Genomic DNA, 15,026 nt, shown 5'->3' with positions numbered 1-15,026 from the left:
GCAGGGCAGAAGGAGGATCTTGTAAAGTGGTGCAAATCCCCCCAATTGGCCTCATCTGTCTTTGTCGGCCTCTGAGTTGGGGAGCGAAGTGGAGCCTCACAAGTCAGCGACTCTGCAAATAGCTTCTGCTCTTCCTGCCAGCAAAATCTCTCCCTGTTTGTACCAGTAGGGAAACACGAAAGGTGAATTCACGGATGGGTCCCAGGGCCTGGGCAGGAGGCTGCCCAGGGCAGCGGGGGGCAGCTAGGTGCCGATGGGTCCTGGAGCTTCCCCTCAGTAAACACAGCCGCTCTTTCTTTATCTGTTTCGTGTTTTGGGCTTCAGCATAGGAGTCTATTTCCAGAACAGTGCCTGTAGCTCTAAAACTATCAGAAAACCACCATCCCACGGACTAGAGCATCCGCTGGAATTGTCCTCCTCATTTCAGCTCAGCTTGTGTCCCCATGGCCTTGGGCGCTGTGCAGTCCAGTGGAAGGTCCATCTCTCATGCAGACAGGCCAGGAGGGTAAACCAAAAGATGCCCGCCAAAGGTTGCAAGCCTGATGAGAGAGGCCTCCGCTCCACGCATGTCCCTGTGGCAGCGCAGCGCTGGCTGGCGCCTCGCAGAGCTCTCAGTGAGGCTGCACACAGTCCGGCCACGCAGGGCACAGCTTCCCTCCCTGGCCTTTGTACAGCTCCCGGGACCTCTCACCTATCTGCCTGTGGTCCGCCCCTCCCATCCCACTGTAGAGCTCACCAGGCCACAAGGGCATGCACCCAGTACTTCCCCTGTGTGCGCGTGGTATTCTAGCCAGCCCTTGTGAGGCCAGGAGACTGGGGCCACAGTTCTGGGCCCTGGTCAGAGCCCTCTCTGGGAACGATTCCTGTACCCTCAGAGGGCCAGTGGGCAGCCCCCAGCTGAACAGCCAGGCCAGGAAGTCCCTCCCTGAGCCCTATAAAAATGGCTTCTCTGCCCAGCGGCAGGTGAGCTCCGTATAGAGAAGTAGGTCTATCCCTATGGTGTGAACCCCCCTTCCTTCTCTCAGTGACCCCCTCCCCAAGTCCTCTGCTCAGCAGTTCTGAGGCCGGACCTGGAACGCCATGCCTCGAGGCACCTGTGAGGTCATCTGTTGGCCCCAGTGAGCCATAGCCCTTCCTTTGCCCAGCAGACACGCTCTCTCTTGCCCGTTTACTCCTACAGCCATTAGCCCTTCCGCAAGGCCCATCCCTCCCCACCCTGCAGGCCCGAGAGGGTGTTCTTCCCCCAAGTCTTCCAGGAAGCTCCAGGCTGGGATGAAGATATGCATGTGGGTGGCAGGAAAGCCCTCATCCCTCAGCCCTTATGGCCAAGGAGGACTGGTACATCGCTGCCCATCACCTTCCCACCCACTGGTTCTAGTTAGAGACCAGGGTTTTGCCCTCGTCCTTGACTGCCAAAGGAAGGCAGGGAATTTGGAAGGGAGATAACTCATCAAGGAGCCTTCCTGCTCCGCAGAGCATCGAATCAGCTGAGAAGTAACAACTGTGTCACCAAAATTAACCACGACTGCAGTGGGCTGCCTGGCAGGAGTGGCCCCCTGGCGCTCCCCAGGCCCGTTGAGCGGAGAGTGCTGCTTGAGCTGGTCCTCTGGGGGCCTGGCGCCTGCGGTGCCCCAAGCCTCCTATTTTCCCACCCCAACCCCGCCCACTCCGCCCTACCCTACCCAGCCCCCTGGCCACCACAGAGGTGGAGCACGGCGCCTGTGCATCCCTAAGGAGCCACTGGGCCAACTTTCCCAGCTGGGCTGCGGCGGGGACTGTGGAATGCTGGGGTGATGCTGCCCCTTAGTGGAGAGGAGTGGGAGGGCCCGGGCTCTGGGAAAGGCGCAAAAACCAGCCGCTGGGCAGCTATTGGCCTCAGCCAGGGATCCTGGGCCTAAGGAGTCCCTCAGGGCCCCTCGGGCAGCCAAACCAGGGCCAGCAGGGTCCTCAAAAGCCAGAGCAAGAGGGAAGGGCTGGGCTTCAGGACCCAGTCCCCACCTTTCCCACTCCCTCACCCAGCCTCTTTCTTGTGTTCCCTGCCATGCCCCCTTTCTCTTCTCCCTAGCTCTGGAGCAGGCATGGGGGGGGTGGCGTGACCTGGAACATGGGCTTTAGTCTGGCACGACCTCTGGAGAGCTGTGTGACCTTGGGCAAACGTGTTCACCTCTCTGGGCCTCGTGACCTAACCAGGAACACAGGGGTCCTAAGAGCCTGTCCAGTTTGAAAAATCTGATCCCTTGGCATCAGCCGTTCACTTCTCTCCCTAAAAGGGTCCTTGATCTCTGAATTATCGCAGGAAACAGTTCATAGAGCCTTGGTTCTGTCTCCAGACCCGGAGCCTGTGGATGTACAAGTGGGTCTCAGTTTATCCATCCCCAGGAGGGAAAGTTGTTTCATCCTTCCGCAGAGCAGTAGTTATAAGCTCGTTTTTCAGGAACAGCAAGAAAATGTTCTGAGAGGAATATTACTTATTAGAATATAGGTTAAAGACTAAATAATGTTTAAATGCTTTGTTTTTTTAATTTTTAAGCTCCTTTAATCAAAGTTTTTAAAACAAATGGTTTTGTGCAAAAGTACTGACTCATCTCCATGGCTGAGAATCCAAGACACCTGCTCCTTGCTTCTCAAATCCCTGCCCTTCCTGGCGAAGGCCAAGTGCCCGCCACCAACGCGCAGCCCTGGTGACCCAGTGACTGAGCCACCCCTCCACCATGGAGCTGTGTGACGAGCACCCTCCTCTCCCCCTCAGATTGCAGAGACCTACGCCTTCCTTCCCCGAGAGGCTGTGACCCGGTTCCTGATGAGCTGCACGGAGTGTCAGAAGAGGATGCACTTTAACTCCAATGGCCTGGAGCCCAAAGGTAAGGGGGAAGGTGGGCGCGCTGGAGGCTCGCAGGGGGAAGCTGTGCAGGGAGAGGCTCTCCCACCAGAAGGGCCTGCCCTTTGCAGGTGCAGGCAGAGAAGTGCGTGCCCAGCTATTGTCCCAGGTCCCAGAGGCCAGTGTGGGTCCATGGGGCTGCCCAGAGAGCCTCGTTTTGTTTTGTTTTTAAGCCAACAGTACATTCCTACTGCACTGCAAGGCCCAGGCCACATCCTCTCCTCCCACCAAGGTTCTGGAGAGAAATGTCCCCCTTGCCCCATTCCCTACGCTCTGAAGTCCTCGCCACCCAGGTCTCGCCCTCAGCGGTGTTCCCAAGGGTTTGCTCTTGCTGAGCCCTGATGCAGGCTCTTGCAGGACAGGAGGGCAGGAACACAGCCCTTGAAGTGCGCACCCTCCTATCCTGTGGCCACATACCTGCCAGTAGTGGGTCCTCCCTAAGGGTGTGTCCCTCTCTGTGCACAAATCGGAAATCTGGGGGGGCGGGAGTAAGGATTTAAAATGCCAAGAGCACTTGTGACCAGCCGAAGTTGGCCCCTTGGACCAACATCCATGCTCTCCAGCCCTGCCCTTCACAGTGGGAGGCAGCGAAGGCCCCCCTTCAGTCCCCTACACCGGGAAGCTGAACAGCCCAGAGGTGGCGTCCAGTAAACATCGGCCCCTCTGTTCACAGGCGTCTTTGGCTCAGTGAGCTGGGCCGGCGCCTTTGCCTGGGGTGACGTAACTCTGTCCTGAGAAAGGGCACCCCCGTGGGCCACTTGTCGGGGCTTCCGGGCTGCTCCTGGGCGTCAGGCCTGCAAGGGTTGCTAAAGTCCATGGGCGGGTGTGTTGCCTGAGGATGGAAACCGGCTCGGAATGTAGGGTGAGCCTTGCACTCAGGTGGCAGCCTCCACACCTGGGGAAGGGAAAACCAGCAGCGAAGCCCGAGTGGGCGGCCACGGAGGAACTGGGGCTCGGGAGCAGGGCTCGGTTTCCTCTCATCTGGGTTGTCCCCGGTGCCTGTGAGCGACTTCAACACCAGCCACCTCGTCAGATCCAGAGGCTTTCCTGCCCATGGGGGCCATTAGGCCTCAGCTGCTTCACCAGGTACATCAGAGAGTTTCTAAAGCTTGAGGGACGGAACAGATCTAGTTATTCCCTCAAGTGCTGGATTCCTGGTTTAAGACCAGGGTCTCTAGGGCCCCCTGGATGAGTTCAGACCCCAGCTCTGCAGCGCAGTGGGTGTGTGTCCTGAACGAGTGACTTGTGTCCCTGAGTCTCAGTCCCCTCCTCTGTGAGCTGGGGTTAACAGCGGTAGCTGCTACCTCTGGGGCTGATGAGGTGTGAGAGTCAGTCCCTGTACCTGGCACAGGGCAACCACGCAGGAGGGGTGACCGGTGGCTGTGGCAGTTATTGAGGGAACGCTGGATGCTAGAATGAGGCTCCTGCCCCTCGTGGCCTGGCCCTGGCTGGCTGGCTGCAACCCCTGGGCCAAGACAGCATTTGTTACCCACAGATGGGCCAGGAGTGCTTTCCCTGCTGCATTCCCCACCCTGCCTGGATCTGGGTCCCAGGGGTGCCCACCCATCCACCTTTCCCCTCCTGTTCTGGCCTAATCGTTTCCATAGCAACTGGGGTAGTCAGACACAGAATCTGCTCGCCTGGGAGAACAGAGGCAAGGCCAGGGAGGACTGGGTTTGTGGGCTGCTCTGAGGTGTCTGCAGGCTGCATCTCTGCTGCTCCCTTGCTCCCTGCTGGCGTGGAGGAAGCGCTCACCTCCCCCATTCCTCAGGGAGGGCCGCGGGGGCTCCGGGGCCGCAGTGCCACTCTTCCTCATTGCACGCTTCTGTGTGGCCGGGAGGGTGATGCCAGCACAGCAGCAGCCTGTTTCTCTCCTGTTTCTTCTTCTTGCTGCCACCACCCCAGGGTAGGAGGAGGGAGGGGGAAGACGGGAGGGAGGGGGAGAGGGAGAGAGCACAGCCTGGAAGGAGCCGCCTAGAATATAAACCAGCTCTGTGGGCTCTGGGCTGGAGCCTCTCTTTCCACGAGCTCGCTCCAGGCAGGACAGAGGGCAGACAGAGAGAGGCTGTGCCTTGCCCACCCTTGCGTGTCCTTGGGTGGAATGCCACTTCTTTGTCCTCAGGAGCTGAGCTTTCCACGCAAGGAGCGGGGGAGACACTGAGGGAGCAGGAGACAGCGTGGTCCCTGGAAGCTCAGGCAGGGCTGGGCGTGCCACCCCGTTCCCGGCTGCGTGTCCCTCAGCGCATCAGAGGACCGCGCTGAACCTCGCCTGCTCACAACAGCTCTCTTGAGCCTGTGAGGTGTCTGTCCTGGTTTACAGCTGAGGAAATGAGGCACAGAGGGGTGTTATGGTGAAACTGCTTGTGCAAGTTCCCCAGAAGGCAATAGAATTTATGTTCTCATCAGTAAAATGGGAATAACACCTTCTTCTGGGGGCTGTTGTGAGGATGCATTTGGATAAGCAACCATGTTCTGTAGGGCGCCTTGGTGCAGCAGGAACACGAGCCCGTACCCTGTGTGGTTACACACAGAGCCCAGACACAAGGCTGCCCATGTCCAGGGGGTCCCACGGGGAGACACAGTCACCCCACCCAGGTGAGCACCCCGGGTCCACAACCCGGATGCTGGGCAAAGGGAAGAGTTTGGTTTCTGGCAGCTGCTCGTGGAGAGCCTTAGAATCTGAAAGGCTTGCCTGTCTGCTTCGTGGTCAGAGGCTCTGGCCGCCTGGACCACCCTTGCCAGCTGGCAGGTTCTCCCTTCTGCCCCAGCTGAGAGCCTGGAGACCCTATCTCCGCTGGCCATGCTGCCTCTCTGGATGCGGTCAGCTGCACCTACCCCTCTTTCATGGGCACCCCTGCCATGCCAGCTCTCCCTGCTCCCTCTCCCACAGCCCCCCCCCCCGCCCCGCCCACAGGAAAATCAGAGCCTGCATCTGGCCTCAGAGGCAGGCCCTGTGTTCCTGTCCCAGGAAGGTGGGGCAGGAGGGGGACAGGGAACAGGATGGAGACTTCTCGAGGGGCTTCTGGGAGAGCGCCTCCCTTCCTGGCTGAGTGTTAGAAAGAAAGAAAGGAAGCGAAGCAGCCTCCCCTGCTCAGCGGTTTGTCCCCGGCAGAGTGTGGGGCCCTGGACAGTCCCAGGCCCTCCCCCAGCGCCGGGAGCACAAACAAAGGAGGCTGCTGAGGATCAGGAAGTCCGAGGATGGGAAATTCCAGGGCCTCCCGCCTCCACGCTCTTCTTCTACCAGCCCCCGAGCAAGTCCAGGTGGAGAGGAGACAGAAAATTAAAAAACCGGTGGGTCTGCAGACCAGCCCTGGCCCCTGGGGAGAGGGGCCTCCGGAGGCACGTTTCTGTTTTCTCTGATGTGACAAAATATCGTCTGTCCGGCTGCAGACTAGGAGTTAGCAGTGGGCAGTGCCAGTTACCTGTAGAAAGATTTCTTCCTCCACGACAGAGTCGTCCGCTCAGGTGGAGGCTGCTTTGCAGTCAGGCCCACACGCCTCTGTGTGGTTTGCAGCCCCCTCATGCCTGACTCCCCCAGATCCCCCTCTTCCAGCCTGTTCCTTTGCCCCCGCAGGGGCTTCGTGCTGGCCGGCCCACTGGCCTGTCCCCTCGAGGCTCTCATCCTCATTGGCTGGGTGGCGTGTGAGGCTGCCTCGCCTCTCTGCATGCTGTTGAGTCTTCTGTAGGAGGGGAGGTTGATACTGGCGCCCACCACAGGGAACTCCTGGAAGCACGAGGCAGAAGGCTCTGAGTAGAGCTCCTGACGGGTGCTGGGTAGCTGTCAGCTGAGTGACTGGGCACAAGTCCTGCTCAGACCCTCGCTCCACAGGGCCGCCTCGAGTTCCTTCTCCTCTGAGCTCCACTGGACTCGCCAGCAGTCCCACCCTGCTGAGCACGGGGACCGCACCTACGGGGCTCCCCCACCTTCCCCACCCTGAATGCACACATGTCGGTGCTCCGTGAAGACTCGCTGATCCGCCGACTTACTTCCTCCCAAAGAGGTTGTTTTCGTCACCATCTGAGTTGGCCCCAGGCCCCGATCTCCATGTCCAAATCTGAGACCCACGACAGGCCGGCTGGTCTCAGGGCTCCTCTGTGCCAGGCCTTCGTCTCACGCATGTCCTTCACCCTCCAGCTCTGCTTGGGCCAGCTCTTGCCGCTGGCACGCAGCACCGAGGGGCTCCTCCGTTCTGCAGGTGACGCTCGTGAGAATCGCCACCTCGCGTTCCATCTGGAGGAATGAAGGCCACTACTTCCGCTGAAACTTGCACTGATTAATGAATGGCATTGCAGCCCAGCTGTGGAGGTCAGCCCTCGGCCCAGCCTGTGTGGCTTGGCCCGGGTAAACCCTCTGCGTCACTGAATATTTTCAAGGTCTGTAAAACTAGGCCTTGCGCTTGGGCTCGATTCAATTTTCCTTGGCAAAGAGGCGCTGAAACATTTCTTTGAGTGGCTCCTCTGCCGCTCTCACCAGCAGCCTGCCTGATTATTTCGGCTCCGTGACCCTTGCCAGCGCCTACCTCAGCAGAGGTGTCGGGTTAGTTGTGGTGGCTCGAGCGCGGCCACCGCGTGTGCTGACCGCAGCAGGGGCCTGCCCTCCCAGCGAAGCCCAGGGAAGCCACTGCTCCTCCTTCGCACATCCATCCTTGCGCCTCCTCAGCCTGACTCCGCACGGAGTTGCCACCAGCCCTGCTCCTTATCTCTTTCCCACTAAGCCGATCCTCTCCTAGTGCAGCGATTATCGCCTCCAGAGCTGTAGGGCTCCCCACCGCCAGAAAAACCCGCCTGCCTTACTCCTTGGGCCAAGTTCTGACCCCCCACAGCCAGCTCTCTGGCAGGTTCCCTCACCTGGAATGTCCCCTGCCCACCAAGGTCCCGCCTCCCCAGCAGAAGTCTCACTTCAGGAACTGCTGATGCGAGCACTTTGCAGCACGCCGACCCCCGATGGGTGTGTGTGTGTGTGTGTGTGTGTGTATGCGCGTGCGTCAGGATGTCCCAGCTTTCCCAGACAAGGGCTCCTGCCTCTGCTTCCTGAGCCCTGCTGGCTCACCTCCGGTCACCAGGAGCGGCTTCTGACCTGTGCACACTCTGCGGAGGGAACAGGACAGGGAAGACCCCTTCTCCCGCCTCCCAAGAGTGCCATCTCAGCCATTTTTGTTGTTGTCGTCCTAAACCAAGCCCTACTTGGCTTTATTAAAGAGACTTCCTTTAGTGGCCGTGGCATTTCAGGCGGGACATGGGCGACCCTCAGTACAAGGACCTAGCACCCGGCTTTCGTGGACCACCCCACACTGAGTTGCCGGGACATCCGGGAAGTCTTCACTTGTGGCTCTGGCCGGGAACCCTTGGGTGAGGGGGGCCCTTCTCACACGCCATGTCGTCTGACAGCTTTTCACCAGAAACCTCACCTTTGAGGAAATGAAATGGAAACGGCAGAAATCTCCGTCTGAAGACCTGTGATCTGAAAACAGGAACCGTGGCTTTTTTGAGCAGCACCATCTTGCTGTTGTTGCTGCCGTGTCTGCCTCACATGTGGCACCCAACCCCGTCGATTTGCGGGGGGCAGGTCCCAGCATGCACCTGGGTTTAAGGAGGTCAAGTCTGGGTGGACGGAGGGGCAGCAAGAAGAGTTCTCGAGGACACTGGAACACACTTTAGCTTCTCCACAGCGTTGGGTGTCTGTGTGTTTGTGTCAGAGAACCCTTCTGCCTCCAAAGCAAGAGGGATTCTTAGAAGAAAAAAAAAAGTTTGGTCCATTTCAAGCCGGTTTCTGAGACATTCTATAGTGACATTTCTGAGACATTCTATTCATTAGTGACATTTACCTCTTTCTCAAGAACAGAAACCTTCCTAGAAGAACACAAAAGTTTTGTGTGTGACAGCACACAAAAGTTAAACAAAGTTAAACAAAGCCTGAGTTTTTATGAATTTGATAAGAAATGTAAGTAGACCGGGCAGTCACTAGGTGTGTGCTACCTGCCCCCTCGAGCCCCCAGGCCCGTCTGTGAGGCCCCGTTCTCTGCGGGGCTGCTGCTCCCCTTGCCGAGTGTGGCCTCCCCTTCGCCCCTCGAGGTGGCTCGCTCCCTCGTTTGCAGGGGGCTTTTTTCCCTTATTCTGGTAAAATATTTATAATGTAAAACTTGCAAATTTAATAATTTTAGGTGGCCCTGGCTGGTGTAGCTCAGTGGTTTGAGTGCAGACCTGCGAACCAAAGGGTTGCAGGTTTGATTCCCAGTCAGGGTACATGCCTGGGTTGCAGGCCATGCCTCCAGTGGGGGGTGCACAAGAGGCAACCACACATTGATGTTTCTCTCCCACTCTTTCTCCTTCCCCTCTCTCAAAAAAAAAAAAAGTAAATAAATAAAAATCTTAAAAAAAATAATTTTAAGTGGACAGGTTAGTGGTTTTGTATTCATGTTGTTGAGCAGCCATCACCACCGTCTATTTCCAAAACCTTTCCGTCACCCCAAACAGAAACCACGTGCCCAGGAAGTGACTCCCATCCCCACTCCCCATCCCTGACAACTCTACTCTGCCCTCTCCCGCTGTGAGCGGGTCCGTTCCAGGTTTTCCACTGCAGTGGAAGAACACAGTGTTCGTCCTTCCGTGTCTGGCTTCTTTCACTCAGCATAGTGTTTTCGAGGTTGCAAGGGCCTTTCTGGCCTGGGCTCCAGCGCTGGAGCCCCAGGTGTTAGCAGATCACCTCAGGTATCCTCTGCATTCCTCCCCCTGGGCCCTGTCCCCTTCCCCTTCAGCCTATCTCTTAGGCACGGCGGTGACGGTGGCAGGCAGGCTTCGGCTCGTCTAGGAGTCACTTACATACTCAAGCCCCAGCTCAGGACCTCATGAACAGAACTAGGCACCGGCACCGGGGAGAACTTTGGTTCCAAGACCCGGAGCCTGGGAAGTGGGAGGAGGGGCCAGAGAACAGATAACCAAGGCCGTGCCCCCAGGGAGAGGGCAAAGCAGGGGCACGTGACTCCGTGACAAGGAGCCGGGCCCCAGCAGGAGGCTCCAGGGTTTAAAGCATGGCCATAGCAGAAGACCCCCAAAAGGGGAGTTGGACCGGGGAGAAGTGACAGGCTCTCTTTCAGCCATGCTGCCTGTCTTCCTCGACTCACTCCGGTGCCCCTTCCTCCTGCCCTGCACGCCGCCCACAGTGGTGTTGGGTGCAGAACCATGGGCTGGGCAGTGTCCTTGCAGAAGGCAGCTTGGCCAGAGATCCTGAGAGTTACCGAATATGCCTGCCCTTCGACCCATGAATTCCATTTCTTGGAATCTGTTCTAAAAAGGAAATGATCAGGAATTTGGACGAATATCCACACACAAATATGTTCCTTGCAGTGTTGTTTATAATTGCCAACAATAGCAAACAACATAAACAGCCATTCATGAGGAAATGACTTCAGTAAACTGTGGTAAAACAGTACGTGGCTATAAAAACTATATTTGTAAAGCTGAACAAGATTTTTGGTGGTGAAGGAAATGCCTGTGACAAAATGTTAAGCCAAAAAAAAATTTTTTTAAAGCAGACTCCAATTTTCTGTGTGGTATTATGATATCAAGGACATAAAGAAGAGAAATCACAGGGAAAAAATAAACAGAAGCATATGCCAAGCTGCTTAGTGCAATTATGGGTTTTTTTATTTTTCTTTACATCTTTCCACGCTTTGCAAATGCTCTAACAAAAGAACACACGTCACTTTGATCTTCAGGACAGCAAAGCAATAAATGGGAAGAACAATGTTCCATGTGATGAAGGGGGAACCCGAATTTTGGGGGAGGGGGCCAGAGCTGTGAGCCACATGGTACCTGGGGGTGCTTTTGGAGGGATGCTGGGGGGTGGGAGACCGGTGGGGTGGCAGTGGCATGTGTGCACCAGGAAGAAAGTTGCCGTAGGTCAGGGCTGGAAACATAAATGCCTTCAAGGGCTTGGCCAGTATCAGAACTGAGTGAAGGTGTACAGAACGATAGGGAGTGGTAGGGACTATAGCAAAACGGAGAGCTCGCACCGTCTAAAAGAAGGGGCCGCTGCACAGCGTGGCAGTGGTCGTTCGCCATGTGGGATGACGGGCCCTGTGTGGCCAGACCTCCTGCCCTTCAAATGTGAACTCTCTTGTTAAACGCGGGCACCTAACTGAAACATACGTTCAGTGCCGTGCAGTCCACATCTATGGGCCAGACATGGTGGGCGAGCTGCCCGTGTGTGACCTCTGGCCCGTCCTTTCCTCCTCGCAGGCTCTGGCGAGTTCTCCATGTGGGCAACAGGGTGTGCCACCCCGCTGGTGGCCCACAGCACAGACTGAAAGGGGTTCCTTTTGTTCTTTCTGCCAGAAAACGAGCCTCCCTCTCCGCTGGTCTCCGGGATTATTGATTACAACATGCCCCTTACCTCCACGTACCTGAAGCAGATGAAGTTGCGTGTGATGAATTCCCAGGAGCAGGTAAGGCGTCTGTCCCCCCTCACCCTACCTGGAGGTGTCCTAACTTGCCTGGATGTGGTTGATCCTTCCCAAGATGTGGGGCCATGGCCTGTGTAAACACGAAATCAAAGAGGCCCTTATCTGGTTATCTGGGCTGCTCAGTCCGGGCTGAGAGGGGAAGGAAAGAATGTGTTTCTAGTTAAAGGGTCTGCTGGGCAGACAGCCCTGCTGGGTCTTCAGTGGAACCCAGGGAGCTCAGGCTTCACAAAACTTTCCCCAAGGGCAGGGACCAGGGAGGGGGAGGGTAAGAGCCGTAGACCTTGGCTCCTGGGTGGTTCCGTCTCTGCTCTGCCCTTTGTCTGCTACATCACTCACCTCCTTTCCCCAGGGAGAGGAAAGAGGAGGGGCCCTGGCTGCCAGCCTTGGCCTCTGTCACTCCTGGGGCCCAGACAGGCCAGGAGGATGGGTGTTGGCGGGTGGCCCGAGTAAGATAAGGCCCCTGGCTGTCCAAGACTCCCCAGCTGGGGATTGCCAAGGGGTGTCAGGCACCGTGGAAACAGGCTATTAAAAGAAAACCACTCTGCCTGCCTCCCCACAGTCCACCCTCTAGCCCTTTGCAAAGCAAGTAGCCTGACTGTCTTTCAAAGGAGGTCGAGTGAGTGCCGCCTCCTTCCTCCACCCCTGCCTGAAACCAGGGCGGCAGCCCCTCACTTCCGGCTCCGAGTGACCTCATTGGTTGTGACCGCCGAGCCCACTGTGTCTTCGTGGCCTGACCAGGGGAATGGGTTCTTTCACTGAAAGTCTGGCTTCTAGTCCTGGGTGCGTGCTGTCTCACCTACCGCTGGTCTCCTTGACAACCCAAGCACGTGTTGTCCCGGGAGTGGGGGATGGTGAGGGGGCTATGGCTCCAAGCCAGCTCCAAGGTGATGTAGCAGGGTGTGTTCAGGTAGTGTCTGGGGCTGTGGCGCCCAGTTCCACGGTTTGAGCTGGTTGGCTTAAATGCACAAAGTTTACACTCCACTAAGGAGGAGGGACGGTTGGCCCACCATGACCAGCCCCTAATGGTTTCATGAAGTAAGCTTTGCTCTGGGTGGCAGAGCTTTCTGCGTCTCTGGGTCTCTGGCATTTGCTCTCCTGAGAGTGTCTGTTCTGTGGTGGTTGCGTCCCTAAGAAACTTCAAGTAATCAAAGATGACGTGGCAAAGCTGTTTCTGTGCTGGCACGTGAGCCGGAAGGGTGGTAGTAGTTACAGAATCTCACCACCACCACCGAGCAGGCTCGGCGTGAGAGCTCCTCTGGCTGCCACTGCAGAGGGGCTCCCGGCCTTCCCTGACACCATCCACACTGTCGCAGGCACCTGGCTTCTCACACGTTCTCATCACCATTCTGACCTGTCACCGTCACCATCATTGTCACTGTGAGGAGTGACACGCAGAGCCGCTGGAACAGCCCTTTGTTTCCTACAAAACGGCGTTAGATCCCAAACCCACAGCGGTGGCACAGCCCACCTGCGGTCCCTCACTGACGGACCCTGTTATATCGAGTTTGGTTGTGCAGATCCTCGCTGTCTGTGGGGATCAGTGCTTAGTGCATTAGCGAGGATTCAGGCATCCAACAAATACGTACGGAGCCCCACTCGTGGGCTGGGGGCGAGCAAAGACAGCACAAAAGTGCCCAGCTCACAGCAGATAGCCACAAACAAGGGAGAGGCTCATCAGCCATCGCGGTGCTGTTGTGACAGATGCCACGCAGTGGGACATGTGGCGCTGTGAGGGTCCATACGTGGATGTGGGCGGGGCGGATCGAGGCAGGGGTCAGGGAAGCTTGCCTCCGAAAGGGGTGTTTCAGCTGAGATCAGGACATGAAGGGAACAGAGCTCCAGGCTGAGGGAACAGCTTATGCGAGGACCCTGTGGCTCGAGGGAAGCAGCGCCCATGAGCATTTGAGAGGCTGCTGTGGCTGATGCAGAAACTGTGAGGACTTCTGCTGAACAAAGGGGGAAGCCCCGTGTGAGGCACTTGATGGACAGCTGTGAATGAACTGGAGTTCAGGAGGTTTGGGCTCTACTCCCGAGGGGAGGGAGGATCGTGGGCAGGCATCTGTCTCCAGGGCGCTCTGCGAGTCCCTCTGGGGTTGAGGCCCAGACTGGGGTGGCCTCTGCATACAGTGGAGTTGACTGTGTCTTCCCTGCCTTCACTCGTAGCTTCCCAGATGGGGGCGCTCTGAGAGGAGCCGACTTTCCCCTGTGCCGCTGGAGATCAAAGGGACAGACCCTCCCCGCATACCTGGCAGGAGGAGCAGCACCCTACCCCATACCTAGGGCCTTGCATCTGTCAGTCTGCTGCTCTCCATGCGCAGCAGTGAGCTCTCAGGGCCTCAGCCGCTCCGGCAGCACCGCCGTCCCTCTCTTGTAGCCAAGCACATGGCAAAACAAAAAATCACATTGCTCACCAGATTATTTATCTGTAGCAGCCAGGAAGGGCCAAGGACCCAGAAGTCTTTGATTCTTCGGCTTGTAAAAATACATGTGTTTGAATTAGTTGCTTTTTTCCTATAGCACAGTCAGAGCAGGGCTCCCCTTGAGGTGGGTGGATGGCCCCCCATTCAAACACAGCCACGGGACTGGCTGCACTGCTGGCAAATCCCGTGTCCCAAGGCCAGGCTCTGAAAGTGGTTTCATTCCTTGCTCATTACTCTAACACCTGTAGTGCTTGCAAATCACTCACGCAGGTTGCATGGAAAATAGGCCAAATCTAAACGCACTGGGGCCAGGATAAATGATATTGTATTAATGTTGAACAAAGTGGGGTGGGTGCTCTTTCAGGCAGATGAAAAAAGAATCCCAGTAGTTCGTTTTTTCCCAGCATTAGATATCCTAGAGACAAGAAGTAAAGCAAGGAGAACATTTCCCCTCACTTTGCTCTGAGCAGACAGCGAACAGGTGGTTGGGTTTATTTGTGAAACGGACAGAAGTGCATTGCTTGCCCTGGCCCAGTAGCTCAGTTGGTTAGAGCAGCATCTCCATATCCCAAAGTTGTGGGTTCAGTCCCTGGTCCGGACACATAAAGGAATCAACCAATGAATGCATAAGTAAGTGGAAAAGCAAAGCGATATCTTTCTCTCTCTAAAATCAATCAACAAAATATTTTTTAAATTAAAAAAAAATCACATTACTTGTTGCCCAGCAGGTCAGATTAAGCTGGGAGAGGGGTTCTTCTCCACGAGGGCATTAGGTAAAATGAAAATCCAACAGCAACATTCACACGAAGAAGGGAGATTCTTCTTTAAGTCTGATTCATCTAGCAAAAATTCACAGTGCCCTCCAGGTGCGAGGCATTTTGGGACCAGATTCCGCCCTCACAGGCCCTCCCTCCTGAGACACAGACCCCAGGAGCTGCCACCACGGGGGGCCACGTGGAGCTGAAAATAGGAGAGTGTATCCTGATAAAATCTTTTTTTTTGTCCTTACTTGGGAAAACTCTTATAAAGATATAAAACTGAAATCACATCCAGTTGTACTGAGGACGGATACATTTTCTCGAAGGGGGCAGGGCAGGAAGCTTTCTGGAATGAGAACTGCCCCGCGCGCGTTCTCCTGGAGACAGACGAGGTTGGGGAGGGATGCGGGCGGGCGGACGTTGCTGGCGGGGCGGGGCGGGGCGGCCCCCAGGCGCCCTCGCTCGCGGCCGATCTTCCGGGGCCGTGTGCAGGGTACACCCAGAGGAA

The 15,026-nt window shown here is 56.6% G+C and overlaps 1 protein-coding gene across 1 annotated transcript in view; it reads left to right on the top strand.

The window, feature by feature from the left end:
- NOL4L (nucleolar protein 4 like) overlaps positions 1-15,026 on the top strand; it is a 124,190-nt gene that overhangs the window by 52,982 nt on the left and 56,182 nt on the right. The window contains exons 3-4 of the mRNA XM_028523843.2: positions 2,750-2,861; positions 11,213-11,322. Coding sequence (XP_028379644.1) covers positions 2,750-2,861; positions 11,213-11,322 — 222 coding nt within the window. The remainder of the gene's footprint in view (positions 1-2,749; positions 2,862-11,212; positions 11,323-15,026) is intronic.

Source organism: Phyllostomus discolor, chromosome 9 (assembly GCF_004126475.2).
Source record: "Phyllostomus discolor isolate MPI-MPIP mPhyDis1 chromosome 9, mPhyDis1.pri.v3, whole genome shotgun sequence".
NCBI classification, from domain to species: Eukaryota; Metazoa; Chordata; class Mammalia; order Chiroptera; family Phyllostomidae; genus Phyllostomus; species Phyllostomus discolor.
Note: the sequence above shows the minus strand (reverse complement) of the source record. Positions and strands in the feature narration are given on the sequence as shown.